General features: G+C 39.3%; 1 protein-coding gene and 1 pseudogene across 1 annotated transcript; both read left to right on the forward strand.

Annotated features, from left to right (window-relative positions):
* Nucleotides 1-7,629: 7,629 nt before the first annotated feature.
* On the forward strand, nucleotides 7,630-8,616 carry LOC139954081 (microfibril-associated glycoprotein 4 pseudogene; annotated as a pseudogene).
* Nucleotides 8,617-10,967: 2,351 nt separating this feature from the next.
* Nucleotides 10,968-15,666, forward strand: LOC139953537 (uncharacterized). The gene is made up of 3 exons (XM_071952982.1): nucleotides 10,968-11,101; nucleotides 12,374-12,523; nucleotides 13,088-15,666. The coding sequence occupies exons 1-3, from the start codon at nucleotides 11,050-11,052 to the stop codon at nucleotides 13,288-13,290; spliced, it is 405 nt and encodes a 134-aa protein (XP_071809083.1). The 5' UTR covers nucleotides 10,968-11,049; the 3' UTR covers nucleotides 13,291-15,666.
* The last annotated feature ends 3,849 nt before the right edge of the window (nucleotides 15,667-19,515 follow it).

Consider the following 19,515-nt stretch of genomic DNA (forward strand, 5'->3'; position numbering starts at 1 on the left):
TGAATGTGAACTCTCATATATAACTACAAACAGTTACTTCAAGTAGCAACTTGGCATTTCAACTTGTCAAGGCCCGATCACACAGGCCCGATAACGAGGAAGAAAAGGAGAACGACAACAATGCACGTCCTTGGTTGGTTGAAATGCTCCACGCAATGGCAACGCTCATTCAACCAATCGAGGGCGTGCATTTTTATTGTATCGGCTTCGTTCTCGTTATCAGGGCCTGTGTGACCGTGCTGTAACCCTTTGTTTGGACAACCAAATCTGTTAAAAACTTTGTGAAATTTACCCAACTGAATGCTGTGACCCAAAATAACATTTTGACAACTTCAAACTAAAAGATTGACAGGGTTCTTTTTACACTGTTCAAAGAGCAGCCCCAATCATTTCACCAGCTCCAGAGCAATCCAGTGGTCGTTACAATACCGGTGTGTCAGGAGATTCTGTCGCCCTGGAAATTCTGTACACCCAAAAATAGAGTACAAACTACTAACTTCTGATAGCGCCCTTTTTTGACACATCTTCCTTCAGCCCCCTTATTAAAGGCAGTAGACATTATTGGTAATAACTCAAAATAATTATTGGTATAAAACCTTTATTGGTGACGAGTAATGGGTAATATAATACATTGTGAGAAACGGCTCCCTCTGAAGTGCCACAGTTTTCGACAAAGAAGTAATTCTCCACGAATTTGACTTCAGATTTAGAACTTGAGGTCTCGAAATCAACCATCTAAACGCACACAACTTCATGTGACTAGGGTGTTATTTTCTTTCATTATTATCTTGCAACTTTTCACAGGTTTGTCAGAATCTCTGCCAGACCGATTCCCATGGATCACCGTCTTCACCACCAAAGCACCACAAAGTTTGTACAATAAGTCTTTACATGATAATGCCCGGATTCATTTTTCCAACGGGGCGTAGTTGAGGAGTTTTTCGATGAGGTCGACGTGGGAGAGGAGCATCCTCCGGCAACAGTACCGCTTCAATCCGAGAGCATCCAGAGCATCTCTGAAGGAAAGAAGAAACAAGACATAATCTGATTTAAAGGGTGTTGGTACTTGTTGTACAACACAAAACACAACCTTCCAAAGGTTTACATTACATGGTGTTACGGCAAACCAGAGTAATTGTGAGAGACATGTCACAAACCTGGAGCTCTACGGTGGGCTCCCGAGAGTTAGCACCAAGATTAGGGCAAGAAGGCTGAGACTAGCAGGTCACTGTCTCAGACATGATGAGCTGGCAGCGAGCAAGCTTGTGCTTTGGGCCCCTACTCAAGGTCACTGTTCCCGAGGTAGACCACAAACCACCTATGTGGACACCTTGTGCCGGGACTCTGGACTGCGTCAGGAAGAGCTGCGTTGGGAGGACCAACGTGTTTGGAGGGTCATCATCCGATGCTCCGCATCGACGGAATGAAATATATATTGATACCTCACCATGCAATGCCTCAAATCCTATTTACATTACTGCACTCGCACGATTTGAAAACAATAATGGTCGAAAGCGTCCCCTAAAATACAACCTGCCGAGGTGCAGTAGTTTTTGAGCAAACGAGTAAAACAAACTAATAAAAATAAATTTTGTCTAATTTCATAAGCCCTTTTTACATGATGAAAATGGCCTCGCCCTTTCTCTGTGAAAATTCCAAGCTTGCAACACACCTAAGTGAAGACACTTTCAAGATTCATTTCAACAAATTTGTCATTTTCCTACTCTAAGACTGTCCAAGTCTAAAGACTGCAGTCTGTATGCTTCGTTTTGGAAAGGGCGAGGCGCCAAGGCATTTTCACCTTGGTAAAGGGCACCCTATGAGGAAAACAGACCTTATACTTCACGGAGCCAATAAAGGCATTTGCCTCCATACCCCCTGGTCATTGCCTTGGTGCCCTTGCCCTTTCAAATCAAAGTATAAAGGCCTGGGCAATAGTTAATTTCTACTGGAGCGTTTCAAGGGCACCAAGGCAATCACCTTTATTGCCTCCGTGAAGTATCTGGCCTGACTGACTGTCATTCACTCGCAGCACAGGGAGTTTAGATGGTTTAAGGGAGTTGAGATGGTTTAAGGAATGTCAGGCCCAGTGACCAGGAGTAATAATGTGGAAGTGCTCTGAGACAGCCCTTAGGCTGTGATTAAGCACTATATAAAAATGTTTTAATATTATTATTAATATTTTTATAATTATTACTTACCCTTCCGAGTACTCCGCCTGCAGGAGGCCGAGGTACGTCTCCCATTTATTGCCGACAACTTTGCCACAAGTGAAGCAACGGATGGGAATAATCATGGCTGCAGTCGCTTGTTGTTTTTTATGTTGTTGTTGTTGTTTACTACAATTTCAACTGCGGAAAGAAAAACAGGTAAAGCAATTGAAGTCTGTATCTAAAATAGGACCCCAATAATATAATTAATATATAACTAAATAAAAAAAGGTGTTCAGACACACCTTTAATATAGGCTTAGTTCGCTCAAACCTCAATAATTTCTTTACGTAATCTAAAACACTTTTGTACTCTCAAAAAACCCTCTTTTGCAGTAGAATACTGGATTTGTCGGAATCCGAAAAGTGATTTAAATAAATAAAATTATCACAAATTCACCACGTTCAAAAAGGACTTCGAAGGTAGTGTTATTCATCGAAAGTACAGTCGACACTTATACTGTCTGGCTGTGTTTTTCTATAATAAAAAATTATTATTATGACATTATTTATTTATTTGGAAAAGTTTCCGTATGCATTGGCGCCTACACTTTTTCATTCGATATGAAATAAAAAAAAGTAACTAATTTACCTCAATGAGATATCCCTTTTTGATAAAAATGAGTGAAAAGGTGGTGGCGACATACGGAAAGTTATCCTTTCTGTACCCATCTTAGTTAACATGAACGCATGCAAACGTTGGTAGCGCAATAACGTTTAAAAGTTAAACTACTGTCGGAAAAGGGTCCCTAACTATAGTCTTTCTACACAACAAAGATTGAAAGAATAGGCAGGAGAAAAGAACAGAAATAACTACCCTTTTCAAGTGAAATACATCCAGATATCAAACATATAGAAGTGTCTATTTATTACCTTACAGCAGTTTCATAAGATCTGGTGGGTGCAGTCGTTTGTAGACATCCGTATGTCAATCAAAATGTATTATTTTGTGATCATACTGTTCGCACGTTCCTCAACTTAGGTTGTTGCAGACTTTTTGATGAAATATTTAAAGCACGCCCTCTTGTGACACTTGTGTCAATGTGCGCGTATCCCTAGACTGGTCCCCAGTCCGTATCCGTAATACACGTTCGTCCTGGGAAGAAAAAAAAACGCCACACACCGGGGTTGACCCAGGGAAGCTAAACGAACGCACCCACAGCTATCCTATAAGAACAATGCTGGATGGATTAGCGTACCCGTGCTAGGTAAAAAAAAAATTCAAAGAAGACTTTAGTTCGGCGACACTTTCCTTAGCCTTGTCACAGTGACTTTCAGGCTCGTGAATACCGCCAGGGAATGGCCTCAAGCTTAGGTCGCCAATATCCCTGTCCATCTTCACCTTGATTCGTTTAGCTCCCCGGGTCGACCCCGGTGTGTGGCGATTTTTTTCCAGGACGTAAGTGTGCAGATAATTACCCACGTTTGTCCTGGGAAAAAAACCAAACCACACACCAGGGTCGACATAGGGAAGTTAAACGAACGCAACCATTATTATGCAGAGGACCGCAAGTGCAGCCACATCGGGCCAATCAAAACCCAAGCTTGCTTCAATCTATGCGCATTTATCCAATGAAATGATTGTACCAATGAGATAACTTAAAAGCTCTGTTTGCGGTAAGAGAGAGAGGACCATGTTCTACGCTTTCCTTCTCTTTTCGAAAACTATAGGTGCGTTCGATTATAGCTTCCCTGGGCTGGGTCGATCCCGGTCTGCCCCCCCCCCCCCCCCCCGCCGTACACAGGGGCTCAACCTTGTGAAACAGTGGTAGGATTTCAAAAAGAGTTAAGACTTAGTCGTATCTCTAGTTAGGACGAGTTTTAGTCCTAACTTAGGACTAGCCATGCGTATTTAATATCTCCTAGGACTAGTCCTAAATTAGGACTTGTCTTAACCCTTTGTGAAACCCATCCCAGGTCACTTTGGGCCGTTGTCAGATGCAACTGTGTCCGCCATGCATTACTGTCCGCTCCGGAACTTTAATCTAAACATGAGAAGAAAATGTATGCATTTGTACAATTCGTTTTAACAACAATTCATAGCAGTACAACACTGTCCATGTCCAACTTGCATAATCTAGAAGAAATTGCACATTATTTTAATATATATAGGTTCATGTAAATGATACTACAGAAACTGCTTTAAAAATGGCCCTCTTTTTTCCACAAATAGAAACGACAATACCACACGAAATTGTCTTGAGCCATTAATGAAAGCTGAACTTTGATGCGTTGGAAGGATGAAATCATCTGCTCTGCAACTTGACCTTTTATCTTGAACACCCATCTGTTTGTATCCAATGGAACAGGCTAATGAAAGAATACAAAAAGGAAATATATACTTAGTTGAAATTAATAAAATCATGTAGAAATTATGAAATGAGTGGCCGTTGCAAATATTTGTTTTGTTTCAAGGTAGGGTAACACACAAGTACATGTCAGAAGACGACACATTCTTGTGTATAGTTGTGTAGTTTCCCATTGACATGTGTATGGTTGTGAAGTGTCCCATTGACTTGTGTATGGTTGTGAAGTGTCCACTTGACTTGTGTATGGTTGTGAAGTGTCCCATTGACTTGTGTATGGTTGTGAAGTGTCCCATTGACTTGTGTATGGTTGTGAAGTGTCCCATTGACTTGTGTATGGTTGTGAAGTGTCCCATTGACTTGTGTATGGTTGTGAAGTGTCCCATTGACTTGTGTATGGTTGTGAAGTGTCCCATTGACTTGTGTATAGTTGTGTAGTTTCCCATTGACTTGTGTACGGTTGTGAAGTGTCCCATTGACTTGTGTATGGTTGTGTAGTTTCCCATTGACTTGTGTATGGTTGTGTAGTTTCCCATTGACTTGTGTATGGTTGTGTAGTTTCCCATTGACTTGTGTACGGTTGTGTAGTTTCCCATTGACTTGTGTTACGGTTGTGTAGTTTCCCATTGACTTGTGTATGGTTGTGTAGTTTCCCATTGACTTGTGTATGGTTGTGTAGTTTCCCATTGACTTGTGTATGGTTGTGAAGTGTCCCATTGACTTGTGTATGGTTGTGTAGTTTCCCATTGACTTGTGTATGGTTGTGTAGTTTCCCATTGACTTGTGTACGGTTGTGAAGTGTCCCATTGACTTGTGTATGGTTGTGTAGTTTCCCATTGACTTGTGTATGGTTGTGTAGTTTCCCATTGAATTGTGTATGGTTGTGTAGTTTCCCATTGACTTGTGTACGGTTGTGTAGTTTCCCATTGACTTGTGTTACGGTTGTGTAGTTTCCCATTGACTTGTGTATGGTTGTGTAGTTTCCCATTGACTTGTGTATGGTTGTGTAGTTTCCCATTGACTTGTGTATGGTTGTGTAGTTAATTTGAGTTGGAAACTTACTATAAATTTATAATAATAACTCACCTCGATAATTTACCGACTGAGTGAAACAAAACGGATGCCAATCCATTATCTTGGTGATGTTTTATTTAGCAATCATCTCCTCCCCCCCCCCCCCCCTCTGCTCTTTACGTCCGCAGCCGCCTTGAAGAGAAAACGCCACGGACAAGAGACTAAGCAAGCACTGGTTCCAACAGCACATACATTGTTCTAAATCAAATGAGAAACAGGGAACCAGCGGCAGTTACCACGGTCGTCAATCCCATGGTCGTCAATCCCTTTCACCTTGATGCATTATAGGGTGCGTTCGTTTAGCTTCCCCGGGTCAACCCGGTGTGTGTCGTTTTTTTTTCCCATGACGAAAGTGTGCAGATAATTACCAACTTTCGTCCTGGGAAAAAAACCCCAACCACACACCAGGGTCGACCGAGGGATATATGCTAAACGACCGCACCTATTATTATGCAGACAGTTTTGCACGGGGGCGAACACACAATCTGCACATGCAAATGTGTCCGGGCGGACACAATTGCATTATGCAGCAGCGTTCGGGCGGACACGATTGCATAATATGCAAAACCGTCCGGCGTACATTATTGCATATGCAATAATGTCCGCCGGATAGTATTGCATAGAGGACAAACATGCGACACCGGCTCGATGTGCATGACGTCACCACGGGCTCCCGCCCAGATGAGTGCCGCGGGGTCGGCATATAGGAGAGCTAATCAAACGCAACCAAATCAAGATGTTGCCACTTGACACAATATGAAACTATTACGAATAGAGTGGAAGCGATTACTTAGAACTCGTTTAGAAATCAGGGGTGCTGTGTGGGTGGGTGGGGTGGATGATGAGTGATCAAGTAATGCCTTTAGAATAGGCCTGTGGCTTCATACACTTTTGAATGTCCCTCTGGCCTAATGCATGCCAGGATCAATACCAAGCATAAAACACATCAGTAAAAGCCACTTGCTGTATTAAACCTGATTTCGAATTTAGTGTTGAGCTGTTAGTTAATTACCGAAACGTACTAGCGCAGTGCTGTATTTACAATGTACATGTAGATGGGTTCAATTGCAACAAAACGTATACCTGATCCATTTAAAGGTACTGGAAACGTTTGGTAATTACTCAAAATAAAAATACTTAGCATAACAACTTGCTTGGTAACGAGCAGTGGTGGAGAGGTGTATAGTATAAAACATTGTGAGAAACGGCTCCCTCTGAAGTACTAAGCATACGCGATAGTTTTTGAGAAAGAGGTAATTTTCTCACTCGATATAATAAAATGCTTCAGCTGAAGTCTATCATTCTGAAAGCACATACATAATGCAACAAGGGTATTTTTCTTTCACCATTCTCTTGTAACTTCGATGACCATGCCAATTATTGAGTCCAAGTTTTCACAGATTTGTTGTTTTCATTTCATAGGTTTGTTATCTTACACAGGTTTGTTACTTTCACAGGGTTGTTATAATGCATATAGTTGAGACACACGTAGTGAGAATACTTGTCTTTGACAATTATTTATTAGCAAACGTGTCCGATGCCTTTAAGTTGTAAGTAGGCCTATCGATTGATGTGCGATCCACTTACAACCATCTTAACTTGAAGGTCAGGTCGTCATGGTAGCGAATACTTCGCCTGATGGATAAATACTGATGAACAAAACGATACAGACCCAACAATAGCAATATTTTATTGATCGTTAGTGAACAATGTCTCATCGTTTTCTTCTGGGGAAAAACTGACCCAACCAATCAAAACCAACCACAGGTGTTTTCTCTTCTATAATTAAAATAATGCCATTTTTATCTCAAGTTGCTGTGGAAACGGTGACGCCAATTAGTGGTTGAGCTGACTGCACTCAAAGTTAGACTGATTTTCAGAGAGTGCAATTATTTATTAAAAGGGCGACACAGTTTAATTTGCGTCAAAGACTAACTGCTTGTTGTGCCGGGACAATAGAGCATACTGATGATAGAAGGGGTAAACGTACTACGTTTAAAGTTTACCTGATTTAAAATAACAGATCCAATAAATATCATCATGGAAGTTCTAAAATTCTTGTTTCTGTTTTTGATGGTGCAAGCCTGCCAGGGTGAAAACCAACTACGGTTCATCGAAACTTTCTATTTGGCTGAGAATCGAGCCTTATTGAATCATGGGTTTCAGATCAAGACTGTATCTTCTCCTGTGATCTGTGGGCGAGACTGCTCTATGGATCCACAGTGTGTGTCTTTCAACTACCAAACAGATACCAAGGTTTGTGAGTTTAACAGTATCACAAGAGAAAGCAGCCCTGATGACTTTATCGAATCGCAAGGAAGTGTCTACTATGATAACAAAGTGGACACACTTTCATTCGCCATTCCGAATAAGAAGTACAGCAGTTGTTTGAAGCTTTATCAAGCCGGTTACCGTGACAATGGCGTATACAAAATCTACCCCACAAGTCTGGCTGATGGGTTACAGGTCTACTGTGATATGGAGACAGATGGAGGAGGCTGGATTGTGTTCCAGAGGAGACAAGATGGAACTGTTGACTTTTACCGTACCTGGGCTGATTACCAATCTGGGTTCGGAGATCTGCAGAATGAGTTCTGGTTGGGGAATGATATCCTGCGTGACCTGACTGAATCGGGTCAATGGGAGCTCAGAGTAGATATGGAAGAGTGGGAGTTGAATAAGAAATGGGCTTCTTATGGTGAGTTTGCTGTTACAGGTGACAATTACACTCTTCATGTTGGTTCATACGATGCTCAGAGTACAGCCGGTGACACGATGTTTTATAGTAGTGGGCATCCATTTTCAACAAAAGACCAGGAACATGATTCAAACCCATCAGACAACTGTGCTGTGAAGTATGAAGGGGCGTGGTGGTTTAATGACTGCTTTTGGGCTCATCTGAACGGTAAATACTATCAGGAAAAAGAGGAGACAAATATTCAGGGAATACAATGGGGCCGGACAGCAGAAGGGAATTATTACTCCCTCATGAAATGCAGCATGAAAATACGGCAAGTCGTCGAATAGCTCAACAAACTCAGACCCTTTTGAAGACAATTATTTCAGTAGAGAAAATCAATACGAGAATAAACATTATCTTCTAGTTATTGAATGCAAATCTTTTTTTTCTAAAGACACTATTAACTGAAGTACTTTGAAGTGGTGGCTGATTTTAACTTCAACGACCAAATTTGATCCGGATCCGGGTGTGGACGTCACAGAGAGCTAATCTTATCTCGACTTAGGACGAAGTTTTTCATAAGAGTCCTAGGACGGGTCTTTAGTTAGGACTATTTTTGTGAAGACGACCCTGGGTCCCGGAGGCCTATGCCATGGATTGACCCATTTCTGGGCTAGAATGACCAGGAGTGTCAAAAATGGCCAAAAAGCGGGTCAGCTTACGCTTGGAATCCGAATTAAAAGACCCTAGCCGATTTTCGGATCTGGGTCAGGTTCCCTTAGAGTTGGGATCAGGATCTTCTGAGACGGCAAAACGTCATTGCTCACAAATTTTGTTTTGAACATTGTCAAACACAACGATACCGAGTCATGTTTATCAAGTTTGACATTAATCAGTGGACACTATTGGTAATAATATTGTCAAAGACTAGCCTTCATAGTTGGTGTATCTCAACATATGCATAAAATAACAAAGTGAAAATTTTAGCTCAATCGGTCGACGAAGTTGCGAGATACTAATGAAAGGAAAAAAATACCATTGTCACACGAAGTTGTGTGCGTTTAGATGGTTGATTTCGAGACCTCAAGTTCTAAATCTGAGGTCTCGAAATCAAATTCGTGGAAAATTACTTCTTTCTCAAAAACTATTGCACTTCAGCGAGGGAACCGTTTCTCACAATGTTTTATGCCATCAACTTCTCCCCATTACTCGTTATACCAAGTGAGGTTTTATGCTAATAATTATTTTCAGTAATTACCAATAGTGTCCACTGCCTTTAAGTCGTTTGGGGAAAAAAAACGTCATCGTTTGAAAATCGTCTGATCAGACTTTTGCACTTTGTATGGATTTCGTAACTGCTTTCGCAAAATTAATTTCGGAGCTCCGAAAAGAGTTGTCTTCAGAGTTTGTTTTGCAAGTTTATATATTATTATATGATTTCTCATTTTAAAGGCACTTGACAGGTTTGGTAATTACTGTAAAAGACTCTCACTTAGTGCATCCCATCCCAACACATACAATAACAAACTAATCTGTTACCATTGGGGTTTAATAATTGGTCATCAAGTTGCAAGAAAATAATGAATGAAATACTTCTTTTTTGTTGCATTACTTTGTGTGCTTTCAGATGCCTAAAAGGCTTCTGACCTGAAGTCTATAAAAAAATAATATCTCGAGTAAGAAATTACCCGCACAAAAACTACGTTACATCAGAGGGAGCCATTTCTCACAATGTTTTATACCAACAGCTCTCAATTGATCGTTACCAAGTAGGTTTATATGCTAACAATTATTTTGAGAAATTACCAATAGTGTCCAGTGCCTTTATGACCCTTTGATAAGAAAGTTTTGTGGAATTGCTCTTTTGTCCTCATAGTTCGAAGCGGACGAAATGCTTCTAAAAGGTGGAAACAAGAAGAAGAAGAAAAAAAAAAAAAAAAAAAAAGATAAAATAAATAGAACTTGTTGTGCCATTTACTGTTTCATAAAATAACAATGCCGTTGTCTAGATCGAAATACATTAGTTTGTAAATAGGCACTTAGTTTAAAAAAAAAAAACGTTGAAATTATCACATTAAAGCTATAATTATATCCATGTAAATGTTGGCCTCTTGTCATGTAACATTATTGAAACAAATTATTTATTTGGGTGACCGGGGCACTAAGAAACATCAATCCAGGGATGTTTTGTTTGTAATGTTTTTTAAGTAATATTGTTAAATTCTTCTGACTCCGATGGCTGGCAAACAACATAATTCAATGAATTAAACAACATTACAAAATTTTTAAATTCCTCAATCAATACAAATACAACGTAAAAGTGATAGGAAATTAGCACAGCGTGTTATTAGGGAGTACCCATTTTAGTAATAATTATTTCCCAATGTAAAGTCCCCACCACACAGAAACACTAGTTTCACAAAACATTGTTTTAAATTACTTAGCAATTCATATTTTTTGTACTAGGCAATAGTACTTGTGTCACTAGGAATTGTTCGTGTTCCACCCCTCCCCGATCTGCCCCGCCCCCAGTGAACAGATTGATGACGTCAGCTGACAGGTCGGGTACCCCGATCCCAACAATGAAAAGAAAGTTAAGACTGGTATCCTTTCACTTTAGACTGGCACCCGTCTGTCAATATTCATAACAACGCTGTGATCGGTATTAGGTGAAAAGGAACTAGTCGTATTTACTCAACGTTGACGCACCGCCATGGAATTTTGAACAAAACGGAATTTTAATGTCGACATTTTAGTCATTTTATTGAAGCTGTTTCATCATGAAGTGGTTGACGTTCACCATTGTCGTTCTCGTGTCTTGTATAAGTGTCTGTAAGTATTTCTAGTTTGATAAAGGAGTCGAATGAAAAAGCCGAGGTTTTATCGGAGTTGCAGTGAGTGTTTTTTTGTGTGTGTGCAGTGGGACTGTGACAGTGTGTGTTGTTTGCAACAACTACATATAGATAGTGTAGTGTAGACTACGAATGATGCTGACCAACGACAACTGTTACCTATACAAAAGCAGATTAATTGATGTGTGGAAGGAACCAATGAAAATCAAACTAGAAATATCTAATTACAGTAAAAAGACAGATTACAGGAATTATTAGAAGGAAGGGTTCAGAAAATGATTGATAAAATAATATATTAATAATAATAAGTTTTACTTTAGGATGTCAACAATCTTTTTTTTTTTTTAAATCCACACAACAAACACACTCACTTTTTCTCTCATACCTGCACTCACTTCAGGGACTCCCTGTTAGTTACTCACTCACCCAGTGCGTAGTGTTTCCATATCATGGCACCAACTTTTAGTATAGTATTAACAGATAATTAATTCATTTCAACATGTTCAATGAATGAAAAAATTGTCACAATTGCGGGCTACAGACACTTTTCCTTTGTTCAAGATAGACTGGCTGTCGTATTGGGAACTTAGGACATAATTATTATTATTACATTTGTACATCCCCTTTATTGGAATATTGCTGTGTCCCTTGTCGTAAAAGAAAGAAACAAACAAACAAAATTAAACGATTTTCTAAGAAGGTTAAAAGAGTGTCCTTATTTCCCCTTTTCCTCCTTAGTAGTTCAAGGCAGTGGACACAATTGGTAATTGTCAAAGATTAGCCTTCACAGTTGGTGTATCTCAACATATGCATAAAATAACAAACCTGTGAAAATTTGAGCTCAATCGGTCATCAAAGTTGCGAGATAATAATGAAAGAAGAAAACGCCCTTGTCACACGAAGTTATGTGCTTTTAGATTGTTGATTTCGAGACCTCAAGTTCTAAATCTGAGGTCTCGAAATCAAATTCGTGGAAAATTATTTTTTTCTCGAAAACTATGGCACTTCAGAGGGAGCCGTTTCTCACAATGTTTTATACCATCAACCTCTCCCCATAACTCGTTACCCAGTAAGGTGTTGTGCTAATAATTATTTTGAGTAATTACCACTAGTATCCACTGCCTTTAAAAACTTGACCCAGTAACTGGGGTGCTGGTGTTAGCCCCACTTGTGTGGCCAACCAAGGCTAGCTGGTTAAAATCTAGTTAGAAACAATTATTTATGTTGACCTTAAACATTGTCTACACTACAGTGACAGCCCTCGAGTGTTACTCATGTCGGAATTGCCCAGTGGATTTCAAGGACGACCGGACGGGGCCCGTTACGGAACAATGTCCACGTGAAGATCCAACAGTCAAGGTCAAGCTAGCCAGATGTAGCAAGCACGTTGAAAGAGATGGAAGTACGTATCAAAATTATATTACACCCCAGAAATAGGGAGACAGCCAACATAGGGCTAGATGAATCAGTTGGTAGAGCGCCGACACACAAAGGAAAATTTAATGAAGTATATATAATTTTGGGGTTGAACAAAGGAAAATTGAATGGGACTTGAACCAACGACCTCAAAATTGAGTGGGACTCGATCCAATGACCTCCCCAGGAGGTTGTTGGTTCGAGTCCCAATTAAGTGGAACTCGAACCACCTGGGGAGGTCGTTGGTTCGAGTCCCATTCAATTTTCCTTTGTTCAACCCCAAAATTATATATACTTCATTTTTAAAAGGGTTGGGTACTTTTTGTACGATGCGACACAATGTCCACAGATCTACATTAAATTTACATGAACAAGGTTTGAAGATAATGATGGTAGAAAGCTTGAACCGTTAAAGGAACACGTTGCCTTGGATCGGTCGAGATGGTCTTTGAAAAATATTTCCGTTTGTAATAAAATGCATGTATTTTTTTTGAGAAATTCCCTTATTATTGTAAATTACTCGAGTGTTTTGATTATTCATTATATGCAGAAATCAACCGAGGCTGCTCATTGGAACCGGAGTGTACCACTCGCGAAATAATCAGCAAGTGCTCTCATGAATGGAACATGGAAAACACGCACGCCTGCGAGATCTGCTGCGAGGGCGACAGATGTAACTCTGCCACCATGGCAACTGTAAGCCCCGCCCTCTTTCTCACCGTGGGGGCGCTGTTGGGCCTGTACTATGCGTAACTGTCTCATTGGGTCGGTTTCACAAAGAGCTAAGATTGATCTTAACTGCAAACCAAATCTTAGTTGCTTAGTAAAGTGTGATGTTACAGTACAAATCTCTACGGTGATACTAACAATTTGTCTTACGATGGATTTTATTGCTTTGTGAAATCGAACCCTGAACTATTTTTATGGAAAAGTTAATAATTGGTTCTTTAAAGTTCCACGGAAAGTCCAAAATGAGTAATAATAATAATATTGTTACAATAATATTACAGCATTTGAAAGACATACTTCAGGCCAATCAATCAAAATCAATCAAAAGAAATTTATAAAGCGCCAAAATCAAAAGTTTGCTCTGAGGCGCTGATGTATGGACATAAACAGGTCAATTGTTATTGATGGTACACCTCTTGAAACAGGTGAGCTTTCTTGAGTGTCTTGAATGTATGCCTTGAGGTGGTACTCTGTATTCTGGAAGTTTAACACTGGATCCGAGCCAGTGATTTTAGAAGCGGACCAGTAAAAGTTTGCACTAAGGCGCTGATGTATGGGCACAAACAGTAGAATTGTTATTGATGGTACACCTCCTGAAACAAGTGAGCTTTCTTGAGTGTCTTGAATGTATGCCTTGAGGTTTTTTCTCTGATGTATTCTGGAAGTTTAACACTGGACTCAAGCCAGTGATTTTAGAAGCGGACCAGTAAACTCGGAGCAAAGCTCTGTGGTCCAGTGTTTTTCAATTGAATAGTAGTAGGTTGCCACGGAATCACCTTAAAGACACTGGACACTATCGGTAATTGTCAAAGACTAGTCTTCTGACTTGGTGTATCTCAACATAATGCATAAAATAAGAAACCTGTGAAAATTTGAGCTACATCGGTCGTCAAAGTTGCGAGATATTTCTGAAAGAAAAAACACCCTTGTCTCACCATGGTCACATGAAGTTGTGTGCTTTCAGATGCTTGATTTCAATTTCTCAAAAACTACGTCGTTTCAGAGGGAGCTGTTTCTCACAATGTTTTATACTCCCAATTACTCATAATCAAGAAAGGTTTTATGATAATAATTATTTTGAGTAATTACCAATAAGTGTCCACTGCCTTTAAAAGGATGAGACTTTCTATTTTATTACTAGATAACTTATTGTGTGTACATTTTTGTAACTTCATATCCTGCTTTTTCTACATCCAAAAGAGTGTACATATTCAAAAAGTGGGTTTTCGATGTTTTATATTAATTTGGATCGGAACGATATTTTAATACTTTTCAGTACTTTAAACAGGGTTAACGCTAACTTTTCTTAAGATTGAGATTTGCTGCTCCTTCAAACGTTCCCCACAACTTTGAAGGATTGGGGATTGAAGTATCCTTTGCAAACTAAAACCAGATCTTTGACATCTCTTGGAGATTCCAGCCCTGAGCCAAACCAAAAAATATTTTAGATGTTGCTTTGGGTACTTTCATTAGCCCTTTTGAGATATGGTTGTCACAAGAGGGCGCTGTTTGGATTTATCAGTTTGAGTGTTGAGTGACTTTTGAAGTGAAACTTATCCTCAAAGTTGAGGAAGTATTTGTATTTTTGACCTTGCAAACAATTGAGGCTGTTTTGTTAAATGTTTTTGATACTATGTGAACAGGATCCTGTATTTCCTGAAATATTGAGTAAAATAAACATTCAAATGTTGGTTTCTTTTGAGCTTCTATATATAGACTTAAAGGCAGTGAACACTATTGGTAATTGTCAAAGACTAGCCTTCACAGTTAGTGTATCTCAACATATGCATAACATTTATTATAACAAACCTGTGAAAATTTGAGCTCAATCGGTCATCAAACTTGCGAGACAATAATGAAAGGAAAAAAAACACCCTTGTCACATGAAGTTGTGTGCGTTTAGATGGTCGATTTCGAGACCTCAAGTTCTATCTCTGAGGTCTCAAAGTCGAAAACTATGGCACCTCAGAGGGAGCCGTTTCTCACCATGCGTTACACCATTAACCTCGCCCCATTACTCGTCGCCAAGAAGGGTTTTATGCTTATAATTATGAGTAATTACCAATAGTGGCCACTGCCTTTAAAGGTAGTAAAGGGTCATAGAAAATTGTGGACTTTAGTTTAAAACTATTTGACAATTAGTGCATTATAGAAATTGAATTTGACCAGGAACTCTTTTTATATGCTTGAAGAGAATCATGTAGGCTATGTAATTGAGTGAACACAGAAATTAAGTACATTCAGTACATGTAAATATAGTTTTTAGTGCTGTAGAAACATTTTTGTTTGCTTTCACAAGCTATTTTTCTACAGGGTACGTTTTTAAATAGCATTCATAAGTTATAACACAGGGTGGAGGTTTTATAAAAACAAAATAAAGAGGCTGTATTCATTTTATACTATAAAATAGAGAAAAAAAACTCTCCAAAGTTGTCTGTATTTCTTTTTTTTGTTATCTATAGTTTCGTCTCATTCGTTCTATTTTTTTACATAAGGGCAGAACATTTCATGAAGCTGTTAAGCAGACAGTCCTGCTTACAAAAAATCTTTTCTAGGAAGAAAATAAGTGAGGCAGCAGTCACAACAGTGTGAACTTAATGTAATTTTGGGTGGTCACCTGATTCGGCTAGCAACACTTTTCTGAGCTATATGTGCTTAGCACGTTTTTGTGCTTATAACAAGCTTTATGGACTTGAGCCCTGACCATGCACCCTCTTGTGACAGCTACAGGAAAGTCTTGAGCCAAGACTAGTCTGCAATAATGTGGTGAATGGATCTACATCTTCCACAGTTAACCCTTCTACTATACTAACCAGCCATCCAATATCAACCATTGTGGGTTTTGAAGAGCCAGTTTTTGCCAGTGTCGCATGCAATTATGTCCTCAATGCAATACTATCCGGAGGACATTATTGCATATGCAATAATTGTTCGCCAGACGGTTTTGCAAATGCAATCGTGTCTGCCCGGACGCTGCTGCATAATGCGATTGTGTCCGCCCGGACACTTTTTCTGATGTCGTGAAGTAGGTTTGAATCACGTGCACGTGTTACTTCTATCTGTCTAGTTCGTGTGAGAATGATTTACCGATGAGAGCGCGCTCTCTTGTGATAGTAACATGGGAGTCTTGAACCACTCAAGACATTTGTGGCAAGACTATTCTGCATGCAATGATAATATCGAAGTCTTATATAGCGCACGTATCTACCAAACAAGGTACTCACGGCGCTGAGTATATACAAACTTTCAGAAAGATAGGTTATTGCAGTGATAAATTCTGAGACTCAATTATTTAGCACCTTATAAGGGTTTACAAGGTGCTACGGTGCATTAAACAGCCACAACCAGGAACATCGGGGCGAACCCCTTCTCATTTCGATAAGTGCACTGGGTTATTTTACATGCGTTACACAACACATTCGACCAACGGCTTTACGTCCCATCCGAAGGACGAAGCAATGGTTAAGTATCTTGCTCAAGGTGTCACGGCTGGGGATTCGAACCCACACATGATGTGTATAATTATGTGGTGAATGAATCTACAGAAAATACACAAAATAGACAAATTAGCTGTGCCAACTGCTTACCATTCCAAAGATACAGTCATGTACATGTCCGCCCTGGACACGATTGCATATGCAAAAGTGTCCGGAGCGGACAGTATTGCATGGGGGACCCAATTGCATCTGACACCGGCTAAGAGACTTAACTTATACTGTTATGTTAAGTAAACAACAGCTAAATACCAGTCACAAGCAATATATATATGGCATGACATTTTTGGCCAGTAACATGTGAAAAATAAGCGAGCTATTTTCGTGCTTCAGCAATTTTTGTTTGCTTAAGCAGCTCTATGCAATTGACCCATAGTGTTGATAGTACCATTGCGAGAAACGGCTCCTCTGCAACGTTGGTTTGGAGAACAAAGTAATTTCTCACTTAAAATATATTTAAATAGAATGCGAGACATCACCTGCAAACTCGAAATCGAGCATCTGAAAGCACCCAACTTGCGTGACAAGGGTGTTTTTTCTTCCATTATTCTATCGCAACTCCGACGACCAATTAAGCACAAATTTTCACAAGCTGTTTGTTATTTTATGCATTATGTTGAGTTACACCAACTGGGAACAGCCAATACTACGTTTTTTGGCAACTCAGCAAAAGGTGTCAATACCCTTGAATGTACAAGGTCAACTCTTTATAGAAGGTTTCAACCCATGACGTCAGATGTTTACTATAAACGGCCACTTAGTCTGGAGTTATCAAGCAGACATGTTCACGGATCAGTGAATACAAAAAAGAATAATACCCTTGGATTTTATACCCATTGTGTTTATCAATGTGATACGAATAAAACATACGAAAACACTTGCTCAGCTCAGATGTCGGTAACGTACAGAATTTTTTTTGCTGGCAGTGTAAGCACTTTATTTAATCTACATTATACATAAACTGACAAACCTGTAGAAGGTTGGTTTGAGATCTACCGACCATCTGGGTCACGAACAAATAGTGGAAAACCAATTACACATTTTTCTTATGACATTATATAGATTTAAAGCAAATGAATAAAACGCTCACTGCGCAATAAACTCAAAACAGAATTCTGTGCTTTCATAAGCTTGAATTCTAGACCTCAAAATCTAAATCCGAGGTCTCGAAATCAAAATCGCAGAAAATTACTTCTTTCTCGAAAACTAAGTCACTTCAGAGGGAGACGTGTTTCTCACAATGTTTTATACTATCAACCTCTCCCCATAACTTGTTACCTAGTATGGTTTTATGATAATAATTATTTTGAGTAATAACCAATAGTGTCCACTGCCTTTAATTAACATAAATAATCGGTGAAAATTTTATTTCATGAGGTGATCGTGAGACATGATTGCCGAAACTCTAGAGCGGTATGTCCACGCAGGAATAATAATGATAATATTGGAATAATATAATAATTTATGCTAAAGGCTCTGGACACTATTGGTAAGCAAAATATAATAATTATTAGCATAAAACTTTACTGATAATGAGTAATTGGGAGAGGTTGTTGGTATAAAACATTCTGAGAAACGGCTCCCTCTGAAGTGACGTTGTTTTTGAGAAAGAAGTTATTTTCCACGAATTTGATTTCGAGATCTCAGGTTTAGAATTTGACGTCTTCGACGACCGATCGAGCTCAAATTTTCACAGGTTTGTTATTTTATGCATATGTTGAAATACACCAACTGTGAAGACTAGTCTTTGGCAATTACCAATAGTGTCCAGTGTCTTTAAATTTGCATCTAGTTTGAACACACAATCTGAGAAACGTTTCTGACAGTAACGTGTCTCATTTAAAAAAAAAATTGGGATTGAAAATTAATGTATTTTTTGTCATAACCACATTACTTCGATTATCGCAAGATAGGGATTTGGAATTTCTTAAAAACAATGGCGAAAACCGGACCATCATGCAAATTTCAGATATTGCGGAAAAAAGGGACAACATATTACTTGTCTATGTAATTCATCGTTTCTACATCAGTCTTTGGTGATTGTGTTTTTGCCGAATTCCCAAATTAATGATCAGTTATACCACAATCACAGACATTCCTGCAATTTTCTCATTATTTTTGTAAGTTTTAGAAACCGTGCATTACATACAGGTAGGGGGAATCCCCCTACTTGAGCACGCAATAGCGCCCACGCCCCGGATGTCTGCTACACAGAGAAGAGATTCGACCAATCAAAACGCAGCACGCGAAAGGACGCTGAGCCTAAACGATTTGATTGGTTGGTCTACAAACAAAGCTGTTGGATTTCTCATCAAAGAATTTTCAATGGTCGGGAAAAACCGTCAAGTTAAAGGAGATGTCTCGTACGAATCTTAATATCCCATGTAAAAGAAGAGGGAAAACACTTCAAGGCACTGTACACCATTTGGAAATAGTTCAGGGTCAAATAGCAGTGTTCTCACCTGGTGTAACCCAACATAATCAGGCACAATATGACAAACTGTTAAATATTTACCCGATTTTTTTAGGGCGGTATCAAACGAGAGATAAAATTCTTCGCTTATCAATATTGGTACCAATAGTCTTAAGTGGGTGTTTTTATTATTATCTGTCTTTAGCTTTTTTAGGGGGCCACTTTGTACTTCGTGGCTCCCGGGGCTGGATGTATACCTTAACATTTACAGCTCTTATTATGTTGGGAAATATTTATCCTTCTTAGAAATTTTGCAAGGGGGTATTTTGGGGTTGACTTGAA

The sequence above is a fragment of the Asterias amurensis genome, chromosome 22 (genome assembly GCF_032118995.1).
Source record: "Asterias amurensis chromosome 22, ASM3211899v1".
NCBI classification, from domain to species: Eukaryota; Metazoa; Echinodermata; class Asteroidea; order Forcipulatida; family Asteriidae; genus Asterias; species Asterias amurensis.

Bases quoted from the DNA above. Each gene is read 5' to 3' on its own strand.
- LOC139953537 (XM_071952982.1), top strand. From the start codon at position 11,050: ATGAAGTGGTTGACGTTCACCATTGTCGTTCTCGTGTCTTGTATAAGT. The intron at 11,102-12,373 runs GTAAGTATTTCT...TCTACACTACAG, and splicing joins CGTGTCTTGTATAAGTGTCT to TGACAGCCCTCGAGTGTTAC. The intron at 12,524-13,087 runs GTACGTATCAAA...CATTATATGCAG, and splicing joins GCACGTTGAAAGAGATGGAA to AAATCAACCGAGGCTGCTCA.